Raw genomic sequence first — 25513 nt, 5'->3', positions numbered from 1 at the left:
GGTACAAAGGGGAGGACATGTCAAAGAGGCATTCCTGCTCTCTCCACAACTCCACCATCTACTCCTCATTTTCGATTTTCTGCATGATGGGAAATAATCCTAAAAGGAATCTCGCTGTAGTCTTGCAGTGAGCGACCCTGTAGGATCCCCAGTCTTTGCAAAATCTTAGCCTGAGACTAAAATCTCTGTGAGTTACTGACACACTGTCTTCAGATGTCAGACGTTTCAGAGTTTTTTTTAAAGTCTTCTCACGTATGGAAGGCATACGATTGTACAAAGGAATGGGAGATCCTGCAGGGTCACTAACTGCAAGACTATACAGATCCTTTTGGGATTATTTCCCATCATGCATTAGTTGTCTACATAAATACCACCACACCATATGTTGTGGCATAACTTTTTTCAACATCTCATGAGTTTAGTCCGATGTTTTTAAGATGCTTAGTCCCTTAAACATAAAACACTTCACCGTCCAATAAACACATGTATCATTTTTAAAATCTTATTTGGCTAATTCTATTCACAGCTTTGACTGTTTTGGTATCTACATTAAAACCGAGTGAAACCTTTTGCCTGTAAATATCATCTTTTGATCTGTTCACATCCTAAGGAGAATCACAGAGAGTAACGTCCTCATGAAAGGCTTTTTCTTTTTTGAGCACAACTGGAGAGTCTGAAAACACCAACCCACAGGGCTTCAACTCTTCTTTTTGAATGATTCCACCCTCACACATGACACCACTCTGCTGCCCCGAGTGCTTAGCAAAGAAAAAAAGAAAGGGAAAGAAAAAAAAAAAATCAAGACGTCTCTCCGAGGTAGAAGGACTGTACTGGCAGGAGTTTCTCATTATTCCCATTGCCCCTTCAAAAACATTTTGTAGTCCCTCTGCCTGCTTCCATTTGAGCTTGTGAAGTCTCTTAAAGCTTTGAACCGTGCCTTTCAGGCTCACCACTGTTTGTGCACTCACCAGCATGAATGAGCTGCGTTTGGACCACTTGTCGAAAATGTTAGTGATCAAATACCAGTCAACAAACCCATGACACAACAAAGCAAGTAATACGCTCCTTTAGCCTGAATATATCCGCATCATGAGTCTATTTATTCCACTGAGGGACCTTTGAATTAGTGTTAAATGTGAGTGTGACTGAACAAGTAGGACACTTCCACTTACTCTACACATTCACGCTGCTGAACATGGACTCCATGTTTATGCTAACGCGTACTGTTTATAGTACCAGGAACGAAAAAGAGGCCATGTTGAGGGTAATATTACCCTCAACAAACCATCGTTAGATTGAACTATGTGTTATAAAATGAATCTTTGATGTCCATGCAAAACGTGCTTGCTATGAATAGCAAACATGCAGGCAAACATGGCTCATGTGTTAAATCATGCATGGAATTACTGTGTACACAGCGCCACTGCAACGCTGTATACAATATTGATCATGTTTCTCTTGTGGCTTTTATGCAAGAGATGAAAGATGTATATTAACGAATGTTTTGGGAAATGCACTACAGCACAAGGCCTGAAGTTTGCCTTAGCATGATGCAACCAAGTTTATTCCAACAAACAAATATGTCAATGCAGAAACATTCCCTTTCCTTTCCTTAAATCAGTTAGCTTTGTGCCTGTCATCATTACAATTCTACAGATCTAAACCCATTGACTGGCGATCCCCACAGTTTTAATATTTCCAACCCCCCCCTCCCCTGCACCTCTCACCATATACTCCAACATATAGCAACATACACATACACGAAGCGGCTGTGGCTCAGTTGGTGGAGTCGGTTGTCTCTCTGGATTCGATTCCCAACTCCTGCAGCAACATGTCCGATGTGTCCTCGGGCAAGACATTTATCCCTGAATTACTCGCATTGTTTCTCTGGCGGCCTGTGAATGTGTATGAATGGGATTATATACTTCTGATGGTCACTTTAGATAGCAGCCTCCTGAATGTGTAGGAGTAACATGCCATGTAAAAGCGCTTTGAGTAATCAGAAGACTAAAAATGCACTATTCAAGCTCAAGTCCATTTACCATTTACACTTATCACACTGTCAGTCACCCTCTTTGCTAACAAATTTCTATATTTTTTTGGAATTTATCTCAAACATTGTCTTCAAAAAGTATAGATTAGCAGTTCAGTGTGAACACCAGCTGAAAAAACTAACAAGAAACTTTAAAAGAGATACTGTTTCATGAAACTTTTGAAGTCTGGTATAGATTAATTTTCAGCCTTTAGTGTAGCTAGAAGTCCTCTCACAGAATTTGCCATGCTTTGCTTGCAGTGAGAAAGCGTGTACCCCTCATAGACTGTGTATCGAGATGGAAGTATGAACAGCCGCCTGGGAGTGAAGACAAAGTATTAAGAGCTCCCTACAATTCTACAATTCTACAATTCACTTAGCAGACGCTTTTATCCAAAGCGACGTACATCAGAGAGTAAGTACAACGCAAGCAAGGATCTAGAAAAAAAGGAACAATGTCAGTAAGAGCAAATGATCAGCTTTGAGTCTGATTGGACACACAGGTGCTGACAGGAAGTGACCAGAGGCAAAGCACAACATTGAGGGCAGTTCTTGAGAGCTCTAATCTGTATAGAAACCATCTTGTAAGTTGTCATTATCAAAAAAAAAACATTGACATTACCATCATCATCATCAATAATATGGAGACCATCATCATTAAGTAAGTAGGTATTCATGAAAGAGATGGGTCTTTAGCTTTTTCTTAAAGGTGCAGAGGCAGTATAGGTCATTAAGCCCGTCTCCTCTATGTTAACCGATGGGTCAGGGGTCAAGTACACATCAAGTACATTTTTGTTAAAGCTTGATTCTGCCATGATAGATTGTTCTCATAATGCTATTTTTATTTTAAGTGGTTATGTTTTTAGTAGTTTAGTTTAAATTCAATTAAACAGTCATTTAACTTTCCATAACTGTAAGTGTCTTCTCCAAACCCACACAAGAATCTGTTCTGCCACCCGGGGGATGTTTATCACAAAGTTACATTTGTCAGTAAGTTTTGTTTAGCAGAAAGGGACGTGGTGTCAGCTCCCTACTCGTACGTCTTGGCTCCAGAACGGCGTCCATCGCGAGAGTATTTTGGCTTCTCGTTTTAACAGAAAGAGACAGCGACCTGTTGTCCATATTAACATACAGTCAATGCTTCAACCTCAGAGGAGGGCTTCCCTGTCAAACTCACTTTCCTTTCTTCACATTCCAGTTTAACCATCCAGAAAACATTTTGAGTTCATTAGTTGGCAAGTCAAAACTTGTTGTCTGCACACTGGTGCACTTTGTGTAAGATTAAATGAGGCAGCAAGGGAAAAATATCTCTGCGCTGAAATCACTGTATCATTGTTATTTAATTACTGTAAATGATTTTAAATTATGCTGTTTAATGTGTCATAGTTAAATTTATGTTCCAGGCTTAAACTTGGCTCAAACATGTCGATACCTTCAGGTCACGTTGAGCTCTGGCTGCGACTTGTGAAATCCTCCTGACGGGTTTCATTGAGGCCCGCTTTGATTGTTTTTATCACTTGAATTAATCAGCGATTCTCTCTCTTTCCCCTGTATACAAAACTCATTCAAAGCTTTGTATGTTAGCATATTAAGGCTCAAAACTTAGGACTCTCCTGCTTTCTCTTTCTCTCGCACACATCCTGACTCTTGAGATTTTTGCGCCCCCCTGCTCAGCAACCCGCTGCTCTAGTTCCCAGCTGCACAAGCACAGCTCATCTCGGAGAGGAGCTCTTGAGGGAAGCAGACCCGGGATAAGAGTTAATTAGGACTCTGGCAGCAGAGGATCAGACACAATGAGGGACCAAACAGAGAGGAGATGGTGTCAAAGGAATAGCTTGACATTTTTGGACTTTCTTCCTCCTTTTGGCTCACGCCATGGCGCATCCAAAATTCCCCACTCATCTTGGCACTCAAGATCTGCAGGCGGTGAATTTCTGCCATTTATCATTATAACCAATAGGTAGCGCTGGCTGCCGAGCTCGCTCATTAGTTTTCAACCAAAGCCACAGATTTCAAGGAAGAATGCAACACTAATGATGTGTTTTCATGTTAGCTCGAGAAGCAGCACCCCCCCCCCCCCCCCACTGAGATGACAAATAACATCCTAACAAATCCCTAATGTTGTAAAGAATGGGAGAAAAATAATTCAAACAAGTCGGGGCTTAAAGGACAGCAGGGTGGAAGGAAAGGAAAAGGCGAGGCAGAGAGTAAGAGAGCAAAAATAAAACCTTTGATTAAGAGCTTATTTACCATCTTCAGCTGCAGTTTAGACATTACAGAAAAAAGGGGAATGGGGGGGAACCATTGCATGCTGTGTGAGTATGAGAGAAAGCATAAAGAAGGTCAGAGGCAGAAGTCCATTATCAAACCCCCTAGAGGCTCTATTTATAGTGACCTAAGGAGGGATTAGTGTAAGGAAGCAACTGAGGTAGTAAAAAAAAACTGCATGGTTTGAGATGAAGAGGCAAAGGATGGAGGGGAGAGGGAAGCCAAGAGAAGGAAGGAGGCGATATGTGTGAAAAGATGCCAGTGAGGTGAAGCGTTGGGAGGAAGTGAAGACAAGAAGGCGAGAAAAAAGGGGATAGAAGAAGAGGGGAGGAAGCGTGCCAGAGAGAGAGGGAGAGAGAGAGAGAGAGTGGAAGAGGTGACGCCTGAGAAAGAGGAGAAGAAGAGTGTGGTGAGGAAGAGGAGAGAAACAGTCGTGAGGTTGGAAGGAAGAAAGGAAGGAAGGAATGAGGGTGTTAAGGGGGTATAGGAAGGCAAGAGAGAGAGAGAGAGAAAGAGAGAGAGAGACTCCAGATGGAGGAAAGCTTGAGCAGTGAAATGTCTGATCCAATTTTATCTGCAGCTCTGAATAAAATAGCCAAAAGATGTGGAAATCTTCAAATGAAATAAGCCTATAAGCTGTTCTTTATCATTTGAGCGGAGGCCATCTTTATTATTTCATTGTGTGCATGTGCATGTGCGTGTATGTGTGTGTGTGGTTATGTATGACGTGTGGATGTGTGTGTGTGTGTGTGTGTGTGTGTGTGCATTGTACCAGTATTTCCTCTCCAAATACTTAATCTACAGAACTGGGCGCTGAATGGTGTTTTAATTCCTCTCTGAACGAAACAGGAAGAGCAATTGGACACACAAGGAGATAGATGATGGAGGGATGTCCAAAAAAAAAAACATGACCAGCAATTACATTAATTTTTAAAAAGCCTAATGGGAGAGGAGACTCTGTTTAAAGTGGCTGCATGGTTACAGGGGTCGATGTGAGATGTGGCCTGTGGGGGAGGATGGATAAATAAAATCTGTGTCATCCCCTCGAAGCAGGAAGGAAGTGAAAGTAGGCTGCAAGAAAGGAGAAAATAGAGAAGAAGGGAAAGAGAGGTAGACGTGAGAATATAAAGGTTCCCTAGAGTGAATCAGGGAAGACATCACAGGGCCGAGATGAAAAGGAATGGGGAGACATTTCGGACAGATAGAAAAAAAAAAAGTAATCATAAAGACAGATAGACCTGAACTGAGAGGTACCGACAGGTGGGGAAAATATGCAGGCACATCGAACACAGAGCAACCAGCCATCCACACTATCAGCCGACAACCACCCAGTAAAACATTATCCTATCTCCCTGAAAATAGAAGTCCCTTCCCTGGCCAATGTTTTGATATTCTAATGCAGTGCCCTGCGCCGGCTGCTCGTATTAATAGCGATGCTGAGCTGTGATAGTAGAACATGAATGAAAGCGAAGCCGTGCCGTTCCCTCAGGCCCGGGATAAGGGAGGCAGAATCCATCTGGAAGATAACATTACACAGCAACTCGCACAAGTTTGTACCCCCACAAGCTTACATAAGACTATGCATATGAAATGAGATATTCCATCTGCGTGTGGATACGTGCGTTCACTTATGTGTGTGTAATACAAAGTGAGACTTGTGCATTACGAGCTGATAACGGTTCGTCATGATGGTTGAAATGACTGTAATTATTTTCTCCGACTGTCCATGGGGTTGCCGGGGTTTTTTTTTTTCTTCTCCTTCTTATCTGCTTTTCTGCTGCCCGAATGCATTTCTTTCTCATTATGCTGCTAATGCAATACTTCTGCATTATTCTGTCTCAGACAGATTCTCTGATTAGACGGCGAGGCGAATTACACTTGTGATGATTTGTAAACAGCAATCCTTCATGTTTGGCAAAGGGTTTTTTCTTTCTGTTTTTTTTCTTTAAGTCTATTTTGCCTCCTTCTTACCCAGTGTGACTGAAGAAAATGGAGCCAGATCTGACTCAACAATGAACGCTAACAGAAGAATAGGAGGATGTCAACTGTCAGAAAAAATCACACGCAAAAAGATCAACAAATGGATTTCTGATTCAAACTAGGGCTGTCAAATGAGTAATAATTTAAAAATTGCCAATAATCACTGAATTTCAGCAGGTAATTTCACATTTTATCACATTTTTATTGGTAGAAATTCAATTATTTTGCATTTCAAAAAAATGTTGTTATGCTTTTATTTTGAATTTTATACCGTATTTACCTACGTGTACTTTACTTCCTGTTTGCATACAAACCTGCTTTTATTTTGGAAGATATTTATAAACTTCCTGTAGATTGAAGGACGACAAAGCCCGTTGAAAGCATGCGTCAAGCTGATAATAAAGGATTATCTTATCTTATCTTATCTCATCTCTGAATCAACAAGTCAAAATGGAAATTCCATGGTAACCTGTGATTTACATGTTGTTTTCTGAAACTCGTGTGATCTTTTAGCTCTCCTGTGATTTTGTCAACTCAAGAATCCAGCTGCTCGGTGCTGATCTCCGCTGTGCCGCTCTTCAGAAACAGATCAGTCGGGTAGGGAGCGTGCTGTCGGATGGAGCAAAACAACAGCGGAGGGGGAACGCGGTGCTCACAGAGGGTTTTAGAGACTGATCTGGTAACATAGAAAAAGTGAGGATTTTGAGGGTTGGGAGAGGAGAGAGCTAAATGTCCCACCATCACTGATTCTTAGTGACCCAGTTCAGAGGGAGGAGGTGGAATTAAATACCTCACAGCGCAGCAGACTGCTCAAACAGATTGGCTCTCATCTGGCCTCAGCTTGATCGCCACAGCTGATAGTGTGACATTTAGGTTTCCACCCACACACTAGGTCGTATAAAAGACACAAATAAGGGAAAAACTGTAACCAAAGCCTTATTGCCTGGTGCTCAAGCTTGAAAGAGAGGGAAATCGGATATTAACCCCTTCTGTGGAGCGTCATGTGTTCTCTCCAGCGAGGTGTATCAGTACACCTAAGCTGACTTAGCAGCACAGAAACCGGAGATAAGAGCGGGCTTAAGAGCCATTTCAGGACAAACGAGGCGTACCTAGTCCCCATGTGGAGTGATCTGCCGGAGAACTCCCCCCTCGTTTCTATCTCTCTTCATCCTTCTTTCCCAGCAAAAGGAAGCTGCTTTTGCTTGGATTTTGTTTAAAACATGCCGGAGGGGAGAAATTAAGACTAAGAAAAATGGAAGAGTGGAAAAGGATCGACACTGATGGAGGAGGGGAATGAAAGTGTACACACAAGTGTGCTGTGTGTTTGTATGTGTGTGAAATGTTTGGCCATGAAAAGCAGAATTTGAGTGCTCTCACACTGCCTACCTGCAAACACCCACTCATCAGCTGCTCCTGTGCTGCATGTGTCCTGCCTATATATATATATATATCACACATGTGTGATTTATGTCCTACTGTGAAGAAAATGTCTCATTCTGACTTTCAGCCAGGCAACGACTGAGAGGAGTATTTGTGCTGCAAGTCAACAACAGAACATACATGTTTTAAAATCTGTGACCTCATTATACAAAACTTATCAGTGAGATTCTTAGCCTTAAAGTAGCTATATTCAGCTTGAGCAATTTTCTTTTGACATTTCTTAATTTTTAAATTGTGTGTTGCTAGAAGTCCTAACCTCTGGTGTTTCTGACAAAAGAAAAAAAGTAGTTAAGTTATGGAAGTTTGTAGCAAAGAGTGCTGAAAAAACGTTGAGGATAAGTGAGGGGCTCAGAGTCAGTCGGCCTCCTCCCTTGGGGGCCATTAATGTCTGCAAAGATTTCATGGTAATCCATCCAGTTGCTGTTCAGATTTCTCAGTTTGGACCAATGCTGATAGCTTGTCTAAAAATGTCAATACAGCTTACTGAATTGATACAGGCTGGAACAAAGTCAGGAATTGTAGGTTAGCATCGTAAAAGATTGACTGCTAAATGGACACAACATGACGTGTATAGAACAGAAACTGCTGCCTTTATGTAGACGTGTACAAATAGACTGAGTGTGTCTGTTATAGAGACTCATTCTGACCTCTGTGGCCTCCACAAGGTGCTATAGAGCATCTGACACTCACCTGTTTTGTATTCACACATGCATATGTACAAACACAATGTTGGACTGAGGGCAAATAGGATGCACTACACAGATCTGCATATACTGTACATGCACATACAAATGAATAAACATGTAACATTGCATGGGCTTACAGTGTGCCTTTTTAAAAATGCATGCACAGTGACAGACCTAATTACACACACACACACTATAACGTGCACTCTGTGCTCTGACCTGATAACTAGAGGCGATGCACCTTTCAGAATGATAATTTAGGTATGAATAAAATATGCATGTCACTGACACCACTTCTGTGTTGTGTGTGGGTCTGAGGGTTTTGTATTCATGAACTATAAGAGGCCAGAGCTGAATGATAGAATGTGTGTGTGTAGGAGTGTGTGGCTCTAATGTAATTATCCGGACTGTGAATTGACTGGGCCGTTACTCCACAATGTCAAAGTTGCAAACAGTGATGCCTCTCTAACACATGCAAAATGGAGACTAACAAACAGTTATCCTGGTGTTATTTGCAGATTCTTGTTATGCTGTAGATACAAAAGCAGCACGAGAATAAAGATATTCAAACCTAATGCATACTGCTTTACCCCATTGGGATTGTGCCCTGATCACACATGGACCCTAGTTTGACTTGGGTTGTCGGCCCCTTTGTGCATGCAATCTCAGCTCTTTCCTCCCCTTATTTTCTTTTTATCTTCACCTTTCTATTTGTTGATAAAACGTTCCCCAAAAATAATCTCAACTAAAAAGTTTTGCCACTTTCCTAATATGTAAAAGAAGAAGTGGTAATATAAAACTTTCCAACTGTTTTAAGTAAACTTCACTCTTGTTTAGGAGTCTGTGCCTGAGGTGTTCTTGACTGGCACCATTACAGTACACAGTACACCAAACAGCTGTGACATTATGACCACCTTTGCAATCTAATGCAATCCAATAAAACAGTACACCCATGAATTCTACCTTGACGAAGTTTCTGCATTTCAAGCTCGGTCAGAAAAGTAATGATTCTACTTTATGTTGTACTTTCAAAATAATGCCCTTTAGTTCACCACCACCCACTGTGACTTCAGTAAGGAAGATAATGATCATCTTTCTGACCATTTCAACAAAAAACTGAAAACATAGAAGCTTAATAAAAGTAGAATTTATGGTAGAACAGTTGTATTGGATTGAATTGCATCGGTGGTCATTATGTCATGGCCGATTAGTATATGTGTCCTTACCACCAGACCACCATGATGCTCCAGTTTTGTTCTTTTTTTCCCCATCTCCAGACGCTGCCTTTCTTTGCTTCTTTTCTAACCGAGACCAGCTGTGGCGTGACACCGTCCGCTCTCCGCAGGCGGGGTCGTAAATCTAGCTGCCGGCTTTGGTTGGGGGCCTTATATGTCACACACAATGAAAGTTAGAGGACGCCAACCAGCTGTCACTGTCTGCTCTCACATTGAGATACTCTAACGTTTGAGTACTTTCTGCTATTATAAGTTGCCTGGTGCAGCTCTGAAAGCCTGGTGGATATATAATTGGCTCTGACAAGGAGTGTGCTGTGCATGTTATATTACATCTTCCTGGGGTTATTTCTGTCACTGGTACCTAGTCTTTGGGAAATTGTCTCCTATATAAAATACCGCACTTTCAATACCATAAAAAAGTGGCTGGGTCCTAATATACCAGTGCAACCAATATACCAGTATAAAATGCTGAGACTTGCACAGTCATGAACGCAAGTAAAGCCGCCACCATCACCCACTGATCTTGATTTTACATACACAAAATTCAAACCCCATTCACTGTGTATTGCAACTTAGCCACTTAGCTGTTGTGTTTTTTAAACTTTATTTACAGTAGGTAGGGCAGTGGATAGAGCAATTGGGAGAGAGCATGAGGACTCATTTGTGGGAAGGTATAGCCACATGTCGGACTTGTACCTGGCCCTCCCACTTGGAGGACATGGGGCACCACCTCACCACTATGACATTGGCATCCCATGGCACCACTTTTTAGTTTCTTTTTTTTTTGTTGCAGATTTATGTTGGGGCTTCTTTGTGCCTCCATTGTAGACGTTCAGGTCAGACAACAATCCACTAGCACCCCATAACACTACAACAGCCTTTCTCCCTCATTAGGTCATTATTATGCACTTAAAAAAAAACACTGGTATACCAAAAAGTAAATAATCTAGTTTGATGGATAAAAAATCCTTAATTTAAAACAAGTAACCAGCAGAGGTGACACACACACACACACACACACACACACACACACACACACACACACACACCTTCTGTTAGACCCCCTAGAAAAAAGACTTGGTGATGGTGATCAAGATTTTGATTGTTTTCTGGATTTCAAAATCAACTTAAAGCTGAATAAGAAGCAAATTAGAAAAATCAAAAATAGATGATCATCTTGCATATTGTTTAATTATAGGGCAGATTTATACAATTAGTCATTCTAGTATCCTTTATTCAGAAGCATATACTCAATAAAATGTTAATTTAAAGATCCCCTTGGAAAGAGGTAATGAAGTGATTAAGTTCTCTCACTTTGCATGTCTGCTCGTGTCTTGAATAAAGTGGCTTTTATCAAAGTGCCGACTGAGGATTAAACCGTGATTAAGAATGAAACGGACGCAGAAGAAGTGCGCCTGGTGTCTCCTTTGGAAACGGGATGTGACACTCGGGGACGCGCTGTATAATTCCCTGACATACCGTGTGGAGTGGTTGGAGTGCTCTAACAGACCCTTGATCTCTTCTTTTTAAACACATCTCTTAGATGAAGAGATGCACAAACCTCCTCCACACACACCTGCATACCCGCACTCTTACGTGTTTAATCACGTCTTCCTGTAAACCTGCATCGCTTGTCTTTGCTTCATCGACCTCATCTGAACCGCTTCTCTGAAAATACATGTGGATATGGAAGAGAGGAAAAACTCAGAAAAGCTTGAAGGGCGGAGCAAAAGAACATTTACAGATTCAAAACATACCGTCACTGAAACTAATTGTATTTATTTGTATTTAAGCTGATAGTTCCTTTATGCCCTGAAAGAAACGACTTTGAGATAAAGTTTTTTTTTTTTTTTTTTTTTCCAGAACAGTGATTTGATTTGTTCCTGTTGTACTCGAAACACAGAAAAAAAAAACTTCATCAGAGACATTCCTTGAGGTACAGGAGCATGCAATACTGCCAACAAAAACATTTCAAAATAAAAGAACTGCTCGTACTCTCTGCTGTGGATTTGAGGTGTCTACAGGCAGAGCCGGGTAAACAAACCCCCTCACCCACCTGTACAGCTATAGTTTCAAAGCATGAATCATTAAGAAGTGCGAGTAAACACTTAAAACAGTCGAATACTGAATCCTCGATGGAGTGTGAGAGAAAGAGTTTGTAACAAGACACTTTCATAGAGAGGATGTGCGACTTTTTGATCCAGTAGAGGACGCACTTGAGCTCCAGCATGAAACCAAAACAAACTGCTGTTTGGTGACACCTGCGCTAATCTGAAGCCGCCGCTCTCCTCCTGCGACACACCTCCAACCCCTCTCCACTCACGTTCACACGAAGGAGTTATCAATGATATCAATGAAACGCACCATGATTAAGCGCCATTTAGAGCAAGGGGTGGACAAAATTGTCCTTTGCTCGAGCTGCAATAACCTGTGTCCTGCTTTGTTGTGTTAGCATGCTAATGTTAGCGCTCTTTAGTTAGCTCGTAGCTTCATGTTGCACATAAATTGACACAGAATGACCGTGATCTTAAAACACTTACATGACATCCAAATAAGGAGTGAGTATGTTCTTCTTCTTCTCTCTAGTCCTTGACTAAAACAGCTTTATACACAAGGTCGTCCCGTCCATGTAGAATCCATGATGTAAACACAGTGCTAACAACAATACAGGTGGTGGGACTCACACTTCTCACTCAATGAAGACAGTCATGACTCAGAGAGACATTTACACAGGATAGATTAATTTCTGCTGTATTTATTTGTAATGTTTGCCATCCTTCCTTTAAACTCAATTTCTTATTTTCTTACAGCAATAATGTCAAAATGTAAAAAAAAAAAAAAGAAAAGAAAAAGACTGAATTGAATCCAAAATACGTCGTGACAGGCGATGACATTTAGCTCTGATTACATTATTTGGAGCTAGAACAAATCGATGAAACGATGAAGATCCCTAAAGTTGGAACATCAGAACTTAATCACTCGGGTTTTTGAAGAAGACACTCGTGTTTATTGGAAGTTGAATCACTCGTGTCTCATTGTTCATTAAGTTTCCTGTGCCCATTTCTTCCCCACTCAGCTAATCTAGTAAAGAACACTGTAGGAGCCGCTTTTGTTACAAGAGCTGTCAATCATGACATCACACCCCCCACTCCCCTTTTTTTCTTAGTTTTTGCATCAAATAACGAATTAAAACTAAACCTCTCAGAAGAGTGAACACTTGGACATAAATCAACATGATGTGAACTAACTGTGATGACAGAAATAATGTTTTAGAAAAATGTATTCAGCTTTCATTTTAATTTGAAAGCTTGTCTCGTGGCATGGAAGAGGCGGAGCTTATGAGCTAAACTGCAGCAAGTCAGCAGAGAGAGCTTAAGTCTTTTGGCTTCACTTCTTGGGAGCTTTTGTGCTGTGCTTTCTTTTTACTGTCTCTGGTTTGTGGGTGTGTGTGTGTGTGTGTTGTGTTTGTGTGTGTGCATGGATGGAAAGATGCTCTGGTGGTTTCGCTTGCATACTTCTGTGCTTTCCCTTTGCATATTTTTTCTTTGCACGCATATTTGTGTGTGTGTGTGTGTGTGTGTGTGTGTGTGTGTGTGTGTGTGTGTGTGTGTGTGTGTTTGGAAAATGGGCGGGCATCATATATCTAATTCCAGAGCAATGATATCCCTGCTGTCCCATCACTCTCACTCACTCTCTTTTTCCACGTCTCCCTGAATGGCCCTATAAACTTCCTAAACTGTCTCTGGAGTTTCTGTTGAATGTGGTTAAAACATAAAGGAAACGTGTGTGTGTGTGTGTGTGTGTGTGTGTGTGTGTGTGTGTGTGTGTGTGTGTGTGTGTGTGTCCTTGTAGGTTTTCAAAGATTGATTGTGGGGAGGAACTCTTTTATAACATGACGACCAAGAATGGAATTTGTGTTTTCCTGATTTTGTGAAACAATGTGTGTGTGTGTGAGAAATATGTGAGCCCATGATGTTTTTTTGCATCTTTGTGTAGGTGTGTGCGTTTCGCGCTTTCACGCGGAATCACGCTTACTTTTTTTTGCTCATGGGTGTTTGATGTGTGTGTGACTGTGGGGACAGGAGGGGATGAGGGGTGAAGGGGAATAGGTTTAAAAAGTATTGGTATATCTATTTATGGTAAGCCTGTGTGTTAGTGAGAGTGTGTGTGTGTGTGTGTGTGTGTGTGTGTGTGTGTGTGACAGTGTGAGAGTGTGTGTGTTTCTCTGTTTGCGTTCATGTTTTTGCAGCTGCTGCTGATTCTAACTCGCTGATAAGAAAGTTAAGGAGCATGATCTCATGATTTCCACGGCTTCTGCACAGATACACATCAAGAGCCACTTACCAAGAACATGAGACCCACCCCCCCCCCCCTCCCAACACACACACACACACTCACACACTCACTCACTCGGATAGGCAAACAGACCCACACTCTTACCCATGAGGCCTTTTGACCCTATATGGCTACGTTTGGCTCGTGGATGCAGACCCGGCTGCATACCTCTAAAGTCGACACGACTCTAAAAAATTCTTGTTGTTTTCAAAGACATACGAGCGTCAGGCATCCAGCACTGTGGTTAAGTGACCTCAGGAGCTAGGATTTCTACAACCTATTGATTAGGAATCCCCCATGTCTTACTCTTTAACCCTTGAGACCCCATTGGTCCCCAAATCCTTCCAAGAGTATCAAAAAAGGGAAATCAAGTCCAAAGCTTGTGTGTCAGTATACGATAAGACGACAGATTCAACATATTCAGTCTGTAGATTAAGACGTGTTTTGGTCTCAGTACTTCTAGTATCATCCACTAGCATAGTGGGCTTCCTACAAGAACATCTTCTGTGACTAAACTCTTGCGAGCTGTTGACACACACACAGGATTTCAGTCATTAGTTGTAGTCGGAAGGCGTCATTTGTTTCAATGTTGAGAGAAAATCAAATTCAAGAACAACCTGTGATTGATATTTTCTGTGTGTCTTTGAAATAGTGTTTCTTTGTTTTTGTTTTGGAGTCGATAGTGACTAGAAGCATCTTTCCAAAAGTCCACTGGAGTCTACAGTGTCTCCCACAGAATGACAAGATACTTACTCTTATTTAAGGGTTTGTATTTACATCAAATTAACAAAATTAATTTAGTTTTTGCAACAAACTACTTTAATGTGCTAAATTTATCTATGCCGGCGCACAGACACAAAACACCAGGAGTTTTTTAAAAGTTACAGAAATAGCAGCAAGCAGCAGCTGTGTATAAACAATATTAAAACAAAGCCATGAGAAGCTTCAGTTTTGATTGGAGCAACCAGTGCATTTACAAGAGGGGTGTACAGACAATTGACCTTCTCTCTCTCTCTCTCTCTCTTTCTGTGTGATACGGCTCTCTTGGTTTAGCATCGTACAGCAGACTCTGTGCATATGTAAAAATAGCTTATATTTAACTTTCCAAAAAGTCTGCTCAGTGAATGCACAAACATGCACATCTCTGCAGATCGTAACGGTATCACCATGGGATTTAATAAAACACTGTGTGAGATTATCACTGAATCCCGTTCCATCATATCTTCCCTCTCTTAATCTACCTCTTCTTTCTTCCTCGCTGTCATTAATCCATCAATCTTTTTTTTCCCCATATGATGGATTACTTCCTTCTGCATGTGACACTAGAACATGATTGGTCACTTCCGATGACATCTTCCTCAGTAGATTTACGGACATTTATTGGTCGGGGTTTGTAGGTACTTTAAAGTGTGTAGGCCTACAGGCAGAAGCAGAGGGAAATAAATATGTTTTTTTCTTTTGCCACGGGTCCATATTTACTACACCCCCGTAAATCGAACCTGGACATTGTTCTGCTACAGCCATCCATTATTGATGACAGCATTCAGGCAAGACGTTTATGAGCTGAGCTGTTAGGATCAGTAATTCACTCTGTCAGGGGATCAGAAGAGAGAAGAGGAAGAGGGAAATGGATGGGAAGAAAAATGTATGAAGTGGGGGAGCAGAGAGAGAGCCATAGAAGCAAAGATGGTGAAAAAATAATGGGCATTTTTTGAAACAAAGCCTTTATTCACAGGAAATATTCCCTCCTTCTCTCCATTCCATCCAGCCTTTTCTCCAGCTATCATGTTTCCCGTGCCAATCAATATTTTATAGCTGTCGCTCCGGAGCAATGAACTCCCCCTCCCAGCTCTCTGAATGACAGATGAGGGTGAGAAAGGGTGTCGGGGCAAAGTGGAAAGGCGGGAGGGGTAAGAGGGTGTAAAAGCAGAGTGGTGGAGAAACACGAAGTCAGAGGAAAAATATTAATAGTGAACGAGGAGGAAGTGGAGCGAGTTAGAGAGAGAGAGAGAGAGAGAGAGACGGTGGGAGAAAGGGAAGAATGTGACGCACTAAAGAGTGGGAGAAAATTTTCCCACAGATAATGAAATTATGCAGTGAAAATGTCTACCAATTTTCATACTCCCAGAGAACTAATTACAGAACCAAGAGAGAAAATGTCAGCATCGTGACATCAAAGCGAGGACGCTGCCTACTCATTTTCCCCCCCTATTTGTGCCTTGTTGTTTTACCTAAGCTGCTTTTAGCTTCCAGCCCCACAGTGCACTGCAATTCCTCAAGATAAGGACCGCAACTGCACACACAGTAAAGGGAAATAACATTGTGTGTGTGTGCGTGCGTGCCGAGCGTGCAAATGCACAAATTGTGTCGCTTTGTGTCAGTCTTATTGCAGTGTATACCCACTCATTTTTCAGTAACCAGACTTCTAAATCCCCTCTGATGCTCATCAGTCAGTAGTATACTCATCCAACGATGTCTTCAATTGGCCGGTACTCCTTGTTGCTTTTGTTGGTTGGTTGGGTTAAGACATTTGGATAAGCCAATCAGAAGTAGAGTAGGGCGGGTTATACTCCGTCTTTTGGGATTTTTTAGAGATGCAAACTAAACTGGCTGCACCATTTTCTAACAGCTGATCTCCCTCATTATGTCAAAGTAGATTTGAATAATTCAAATTCAAACCCGAGCAGCCTGCTTGGAGGACTACAGCCTCCGTACATGGGGCGTGTGTAGTAACCACTACACTACCAGCGCCCCATAAAGGCCAGTTTCTAGTTGAATTAAATATGTAATATGAGTCTTACATGTCACTGTTTCTGACACAGGCTGCTTATTCTTTGCTCGACGTGCTGCCTAAAAATATACCCACTTCTCCCGACACAAACACACCACTTCTATGTGTATATAATGATCATTATGATGTATTTGATGCAGTGTTTGTGTATAACTACAGCAACAAGGAAGGTCAAAAGTCTGATCTTCGTCAAAAAAGCTCTGTTTGTTACAATTTTCCCATGAGTCATAGCTGCCCAGGTGAGACAATCTCACAGTGAATCACCCACAGAAAGTTCCAGACAGTAATGAAACAAGATGATGATGGAGTGGGGGAAAATGCAAGAGAGAGGAGAGTGTGGATTTGTGTGTGTGTGTGCATGGACTCTTAACATAAGTGCATTGTGTTTGTGTGCACGTGTGTGTAGTCCAGAGAAAGAGAGAAAAAAGGCCTCTTCCTCTCCCCTCCCACCTGCACTTGTAATCCTCTGTGTTTTGGTGACCTTGGCAACCTGGTGACAAAACACTCTTTGGGTCCCTTTGATTGAGGCCAGGGGTGGGTGTGAGGTTTGGACACACACAGAGAGAGAGAGAGAGAGAGAGAGAGAGAGAGAGAGAGAGAGAGCTGGATGGTAGAGGAGGATAAAGTTCCTATAGTGCCCTCAAAGTTGGCTGCAGTAGAACTTCTTTCAGTTATTTGACTGAAAGAAGTGTGTTGGACAGTCAGTACTTTCCCTGCTCTGTTTCTTCACTTCTAAAAGTCTCAAACTGAGATAACATTTTAGGACTTTTGAATAAAACAACTTTGGTTCTAACTACGGCTTATTATATTTACTCTTTATAGTAAAGTCAGTCATACTCACCAGAAATCTGTGCTGCATGCTGGCCTATTGAAGGCCCATCCTGTCTAATACTAATACCCATACTGCTAACTGAGAGCTAGCTATCTTAGCTATCTTAGCTTTTTTAGATTTGTTACATCATCTACTTTATTCAACCATCCTCTTTCGATGAATGAAGTACTCACTACACAAAAGAATAATGGTTTGTAGAGATTCATAAGGCAATAATTAATGCATACGTCGTTGGAAAACTCTGGGTTAATTTATTGTTACATTTGTGACCTGGCTAGATAGCTTGCTAACAATTAGCAGGTAGTTATTTCTCCTTTCTTTGCATCCTGGGGTCCACTGACGCCAGTATTGTCTATCTACCTCCTATTTACCTCACATCTACCGCCCCTTTTGGTTTATCTACCTCCAATACACCTCCTATCCACCTCCCAGCTACTTCCCATCAACCAACTATTGTCCCTCTAAGAACCTGTTCAGTTAGGCGTTTTTAGCGCTCAGTAACCTTAGAACAAAAACATCCTCAATGTCAGCTGGTTTTTTTTGTCACACTGCTCTCAGTTAAAAATAGTCCCGTGGTCATCAATGTCACTTCTCCCTCACCGACCAATCAAAGTCAAAAAGGGACCGGACTTGTTGACGACTTTGTCAACAAAAATGGCGGAGGATATTCTCGTCTGACTCTTCTTTTGAGCGCTACAATTTTCAGGTCGAGAGTTGCTGCTCATGCCGTCACGTTTTCTTTACATTGTAACTTGTACAACTCTTGTAACCAAGCAACAGTAAGTGGCAGTGAGAAGCGCTACAAAATGTAGGAACTGGGCACCGCCAGCGCAAAACAAAAAGCCGTAAGTGGACACGGGCCCTCGTTGAATAAAATGGTACACAGTCCTGAGAACAGAAATCATCAGGGTACTAAAGAGCCCGGGAGAGAGATCATAAGTAGAGACTCAATGTGCTGTTTTGATGGACTGGCTTCATCTCAGCTGGCTCGCATCAAGCTGCCTTATTATTTCACAAACGTTGTGTTTAGTGGCATTTATAGTACGACACCTCTTTTCTGTGGTTTTCATGTTTGTTCAGATAAACGCTGTGTTTACAGTAAATGGTCCTGGCGGTGTATCGCAGCATTTTCTGATTGGACACTCAAACGCACACGAGACAACTATGTGTTGTTTTTCTGATAAACATGTCAGAATTTTGTGTAACACAATGGACTAAGGAGCGTCTAAATGAAATGCATGACTGCACAACTTGATGCTGAGATGCTGATGCTGATGCAGATCTGTGTTTTTTTCCCCTCCTCTATGAGTCTGCCCTCTTAGTTAGTCAACTGTAACATCCTTGTCTCTGCATGTCTGCAGGGATCTTTGTGTTGATTTTCAGAAGCAAAGATTTTAGATCGTATTGCTCGTCTTTGATTTTAAAAACCAACCGTGGTAGCAATACGGCTTTCATAAATAAATGGTCTCAACAATCAACAGCTGATTAGAGGTGCGTTTTTATGGCTCAGTGGAGGAAAATTGTACTCTGCTGAGGTCACCGGCTGGAGACACGGCAGTTATTAGTGATCAAATGAGAACGACATTGTCTCACACTCACTGAGATCAGAGGACACTGCTGCTCGCTGATGTGAAACACAAAACGATAATGAACAATTGAAAAAGTGCTGCATTTCCTCCCTGATCCAAACGCCTGTCTATTAGTCCTCTGAGGGAGTCGATAACGCAGAGTCTGGTAAAGCTGATAATCTGAACTGAGAAGCAGCAACCGCCATTATTCTAACATCTTTTTTTCTTTTGTCCTCCTCCCGCAGTGAGAGACGATGACGACTTTCTGAGTCTCAGCGAACTCCCAGAAACCTTCCCCTCGGACCCTCCGGAGCCCTTACCTCACTTCCTGTTTGAACCCGAGGAGGGCTACATCGTCAAGAACAAACCTGTCAACCTGTACTGCAAGGCGACACCTGCCACGCAGATCTACTTTAAGTGCAACAGCGAGTGGGTCCATCAGAAAGACCACACTGTGGAGGAGAGGGTGGATGAAACCTCAGGTGAGTGAAGTCACATACTGTACACACAAACATTTCACCCGAGAGTGGAGGGGGGGGATCTGAAACACACTGTCAAGAACATAAAAATGACATTAAATGAAAACTGCCATGCTAAAGTTATTCAGGGGTTTTGTCAGTCAACAGGCTGTCAAACGTTTTTCCATGACAGGGCGTTTTTGACAGAAAATACCTGAAGCAAAAATAATCTGTGACATGTCAGTTGAAACACAAGAAACACTGTGTTTTAAAAAACGCATTAAGGGCGCACTAACTCTAAGCAATCCGTACCATGCTTTGGCACAATGCATGTGTTGTATTACAACGTTATGTACATGAGGTAACCATGCTTAGGCCCGGTTTGTCCTGGAGCAGTGTGAGTGCAGGTCAGCGGGGGCAAGGGGAGGGGGGGACAATCGTCCTTAAAGGCTTTATATACGATTTTTTGATCAAGCAGATGTCGCCCTTGAGCACCAGCATGAAACGAAAACAACTCGCGCTGCATTGTTGTGTTAGCATGCTAATGCTAGCGATCTTTATTATGCTCGTATCTTCACACTGCATGTAAATTTACCTGAAATGAGCGTGATCTAGAAACACAGTTAAGCAGTGAGTACAGTATGTTATTCTTCTTTTCTCTAGTCCCTCAATTAAACAACTTTTATACGCGAGGGGAGGAGTCAGCCGGCCGTCCGGGCGATGTAAACAAAGTGAAGATAGGACTCTGAAAACTCTGAAAACATCACAGACAGTGGGACTCGGGTGTTACACCCATTGTAGACAGTCATGACTCAGAGTTATTTTCAGAGGATATACTTGATTTATATTACATTTAAGTGTGAAAAATCACATAAAGCCTTTAAGCACGGTACGGGACGACTTTGCCAGTGTGAGTGCGCCCTAACACACTGACTTTTAAATTAAAAAGAGCAGGCAGGTGTAAGGCTACTTTCACATATCTGAGGTGCAAAGTTGTAAAGCATAATCAAGCCTTTTATTCTCCTTAAGAGTTGACCTCTTTGCCTGACAACTTTTTACGAGCCTGACACTGATGATATTTCACTGCGTGCGATATAAAATTCTCACGATCCAGAAATAGTGGCTAACATTTCCCCCAGCTTGCCTCTCTGGTCCACTGTAGGCAAACGGGTCAAAGCGATTATTCAGATGTTTAGTTATCTGTGCGGAGAGATAAGTCACATGTCAGATGTGTGTATGCAGCTGTCCTGCGACCAATACTTTACTGCCATGTTCACAGGACAGTTTTAATAGGATCCGCAGTGATGCGCTGGACTGCAGCCAGGGCCCCACACTTGTCACTTGACAGCACATGCTATTACTCTGCAGTGCGAGGGTAATGATGAATCATGCTGTTGTTCTGGCAGGGAGACAAAGACGTACACAACCTGCTTTCTTAGACTTGAGGCTGACATGAGCTCAGCTTATGGGTCTCCACCTGCTTGTTAATGAGCCTCAGTCCCCCGGGCAAGCAGCTAAAAGCAGGCTGGAAACAGTTTGAAAACTCCTGATATATGCTACCTGCTGGATGAAATACACACTGGGGTCAACAGTAGCACAAATCAGCATGTCGGCAGTGGATTTTGTTTTTTTATTTTCTTGAGGCAGGTGAGCAAAATACTCCAGCTGACACAACGTATCGCCCTCCCAGAAGTTTGCCCGTGTCCAACAAAGACCCTCGAGCAAAACACAGCCGTACCTGCTTCATGTGTTACTTCTTCAACGTCAGAGTTGGTCGGCTGCTACGGTGCGACAACAAAAGACAGAAACATAAGAAGCATAAGAAGCTGAGCAGTATACGTGGAAGTTTCCCATGACTTACCTGTCACATGGATAACAATAGGCCTGCAGAGATGCACACAGAGAGCACAAAGAACAGCTTCAATAGAAGAGAATATAAATAGATGTGTAGTTTCTGTGTGAGGTGCATGTCGTATTTCCTTTTCTTCTAACCCTTGCCTTCTGTCTTCAAATATGTTTTACTTGTTTTTGATTTCTTAAACACTTCTCTGTTGCAGAGTTTTCTTCCTTTTCATCCCTCCCTTGGTTTTTCCCGTCCTTCACTTTCATCCCTCATTCTTTTGTCGTTTTCCTTTTCATCTTCTTTCTCTCCTTTTCCCTCCTCACTTGTGTTTAATCTTCCTCTGTGTCGCTCTCAGAGGCGTTCTTCAGGATTTCTGGGCCCGATGAAAATACATCACTTTGGGCCCCTCCGCCAGCAACCTCAGTTTACCCTGAGATATTAATAAAACCACAGCTCCATTGCACAATTGACCCATTAACTGGTTTAAATTAAGGTCGACAAAATGTTCCTCCTTCAATACTTTTCAATACGACACATTTTAAAAGAATAAAATCTCTGTTATTTTAACGACCACTAGTATTGAAAAGTACTAAAAGTAGTAAGAATATTACGTCTATTTTTAAAAACAGGAGTGTAGGAGAGAAGTGAGTGCAGCAAAAATGGCAGACAAACTCTTGAACACACATTAAATAACACAAAATCATTGGCAACGTTGAGATTTTTGCGTTGGATTGCACATACGGATGTTCATGCAGTCTAACGCACAAACCAAGCATTGCCATGTCTGACACAGAAATCCCAACATTTAAGACAATGAGACAGAGTTTGCCTGCAATTTTTGTTAAATTAAAACAAGACATCATCCAATAATGGGTGTCAATCACTTTTGTTTCTGTTGCCATGGTATCAAACAGGTATTGATATAGTTTGATTTTTATTAAAATCATATTGAAGTTCAATATTCTGGTATCATGACTACTTTAAATAACTATAACTTTATGTTGCTACCTTAAATACAGTTTAAATTCAACAATAACAGGAAATTCAACTTTGTAAAATGTGCATCCTTTTAGCATTTGAATCATTTTGAACCATCTAAAAGTCTTTTTTTACTTCAATTGCTTTTTTGCTTTTTTTAAGAGTTAAGGATCATGTTCATTTATTCTTCCAGTTTTACCTTTAAAATGACAATTATGACTTCGAGAGAATCCAACTGTAGATTTATTTCAGGACCAACAGGGTCCCCTTCCTCCTTTAGGGCCCTGGGTCCCCCTTTCCCCCCCTCTACTACCCCCATGGTCACTCTCCCATTGTCCCCTTTTTTTTCCTTAAATTGTTTCTTATCCTTGACCTTTATCTCTCTAAAATGTTCTCAGGGTTTTTGACCATTTATCAGGAACTGGACATGTTATTTATATATCATGACTCAGCATTTCTCTCCAGCATGAATTCCAAATGAACAATGTTAATGTGGAGTAATAGCTTGTTTCTTATGAATTAAACCATGTAATTGTACTTGGACATAATCTGTGGTACCCCCGGATTAACCAACAGATGTCTGTGTTTCTACATCTCTCCATTAGTGCATGTCCATAGGATCCTGTTTGTGCATGGGCATGAATTTTGGCCTTTGTGTTTATAGCTTGTTCAATAAGAGGGTGGAAAATTTGAATATCCTCTCAGGGATTTATAAAGTTTAACTTCTTCTTCTTTTTCAATAGGCACGCATTGTCTTCCTTTTTTGTCCTCCCATCTCTGAGTGTTCATTACTGACATCATGTGCAGCTGCTCGTCATTTATTAGTCTCCCATCAGCCGTTCGTTTGCTAGCTGCTGGACTTGAGACAGAGCGTTACTGTGGGGAAATTCAATTCAATCAATGACCCATGGATGCAGACTCTCAGAGTGTATGTGATGGACACCATGAGGTCTGTCCAGGATCAGGATCAGCCAGTCAGTCATTTAACTGACATCTGCTTATTCTCGACAACATCGAATCCAAAACAAAACTCCCTCAGCGCACCACCTCCCCAACTCCCCCACCCCTCCCCTCCTACCGAGTGTAGCAGATATGCAGCCCAAAGCAGACTTGGTTCTTATTTTTTTGAAGTAGTGTACACCTAAAAATACTCTGCTTCTCTTTGGAAAATCTTTTGGTTTTGCTTCAGTTGTACTCTTGTGAAGAAACTCAGCCATTGCGCCTCCATGTACAGCATCCCTGAGTGGGCGGGGCCATCTTTCTTCCGCCCATCTTCCACGATGTGGTAGCACGGCTAACTGTTGGAGAGGGAGAGCTTCATGCAAAAAAATATATTAAACATGTTGAGCCTCTCAGTGAAACATAAATCAAACTGAGGGAGATGCCTTCCCTTCAGTGTGAACACAGAGCTGAGAACAACAAGCCCAGAGGGAGTTGGACTTCCCTCCCTTTTTCAGAAATTCATTTCTCAACGATATATAGAATATATTTAATGTCTGCTATATTAATGTTAAATTGTGCATAATATACCTTAAATGTAAACTCCTGCTAACTGTCTAATTTGCAAAACAACATTTGCTGGCAACGTTTCGGGTTGAGAACATGCACACCAAAAATTCAAAAAAACTGAGCCAATTCTAAATATCTCATAATTTTCAGTTCAGGTGACACTAAAGATCCCAAAAGATAATTTAAGATCCAAACACAAACTCAGAAACGTTGCAGTAGATCAAACGTACAAAAATGGCTAGTATCATACTTAATACTTGGTCACATATATCATACAGTAAAAGCCTCGATGACCGATATGTTTGATAGAAAGTTTTTTAGCCCCGCGTTAACTTTTCCAGAAGGAATGGCCCTCAGGCTGGGTTAGAACATGGATTTGGTTTTAAATCTTTGGATGGCTTGAATTAAGCTGGATGCCTAATTTATGTCGTACAAAGCCAACATAATGTCACTGTTATAAAAAATGGATTGACTCCTTGCTTCTTTGTACTGTTCCAGGACACTTCCTCTTGTATGCTTGCTATAATTCATACAGAAACACACATCAAAATATTATGAATTTATAAATACACTGGGGTTATTATGCAATATTAAGAGCTGTGCAGGCTTTGGAGATGCCTTTTTTTACCTGCAAGAAAATGGCTTTAAAAAATGGTTTGTTGTTTTCCTTATTATCTTGGATTTGTGTTATTTGTGCAAAGTTTTCTGCAACTGCAATAATCTGACGTTTATCTTTTATGGGCGATAAAGACGGTTATGACTATTTTGAACTCACGCAGTGCAACGAAGAAACTCAAAAAGTCTTATCATAATTAAGTGAGGTACTTTTTTTTTTATAGCTTTTTGCACAGCATTTGTGTCACCAATGAAGGAATGGCCATGATAGGAAATTATGAATGAATAATGCAGTATTGTAGTGAATCGCATAGAAAGCTGGGTCTTTTTCCTAAAGCCTGCACAGTGTGTGAGCTCGGTTTTATCTGTTTATCTGTGAGAAAAACTTGAAGTCTGTAAGCTGTTTTCTCCTCTTTGTTTCCTGCTGTTTCTCAGACACAGCTAGAAGCTATGGCCCCCTTACTGCTTTTATTATCTGCTCGCTACCTCGCCCTGTCCATCCCTCCCTTTCTTTTTTTATTCCTCCCTTCCTGATCTCCTCTCTCTTGCTCCATGCTGTTCGGTGCTCGACACGCGAGCAGAGGCAGATAGAACATGAGCGGGAGAGGGGAGGGGATGGTTGAGGGATGGCTGATGGACGAGGCCTCTGAGAGGGCTGGAAAGGCCAAATAGATATCATGGAGTCACACTGAGGAGAGAGATGATACCAATCCTGCTGTGTTGTTTTCTTTCTCGCGCTTACTCCCACTCTGTGTTTACTCCTGTGTTTATTGTACTTTGTTGCAGGAGATAAAGAAACGTCAGCGTTCGTGCAGGGGCGCGTCGTTCCCTTTGATCTTTGGGGCATCGAGATAAAAAGAACACGATCGTAACAATGTCGAGGAGTTCAAACATAGATGAAAAAAAGGTTTAAAGTTGTTTGTGTCAAACTGTTTCGTGCGAG

General features: G+C 41.6%; 1 protein-coding gene across 2 annotated transcripts in view; it reads left to right on the top strand.

Moving 5' to 3' along the window:
- LOC109989159 (netrin receptor UNC5C-like) overlaps positions 1-25513 on the top strand; it is a 230594-nt gene that overhangs the window by 92400 nt on the left and 112681 nt on the right. For both annotated transcript variants that reach the window (XM_065951374.1, XM_029278676.2), the window contains exon 2: positions 19413-19649. In XM_065951374.1, the coding sequence (XP_065807446.1) occupies positions 19413-19649 (237 nt within the window). The remainder of the gene's footprint in view (positions 1-19412; positions 19650-25513) is intronic.

This window comes from Labrus bergylta, chromosome 2 (genome assembly GCF_963930695.1).
Source record: "Labrus bergylta chromosome 2, fLabBer1.1, whole genome shotgun sequence".
In the NCBI taxonomy this organism is placed as follows: domain Eukaryota; kingdom Metazoa; phylum Chordata; class Actinopteri; order Labriformes; family Labridae; genus Labrus; species Labrus bergylta.
This window is presented reverse-complemented; position numbering and strand designations above follow the sequence as displayed.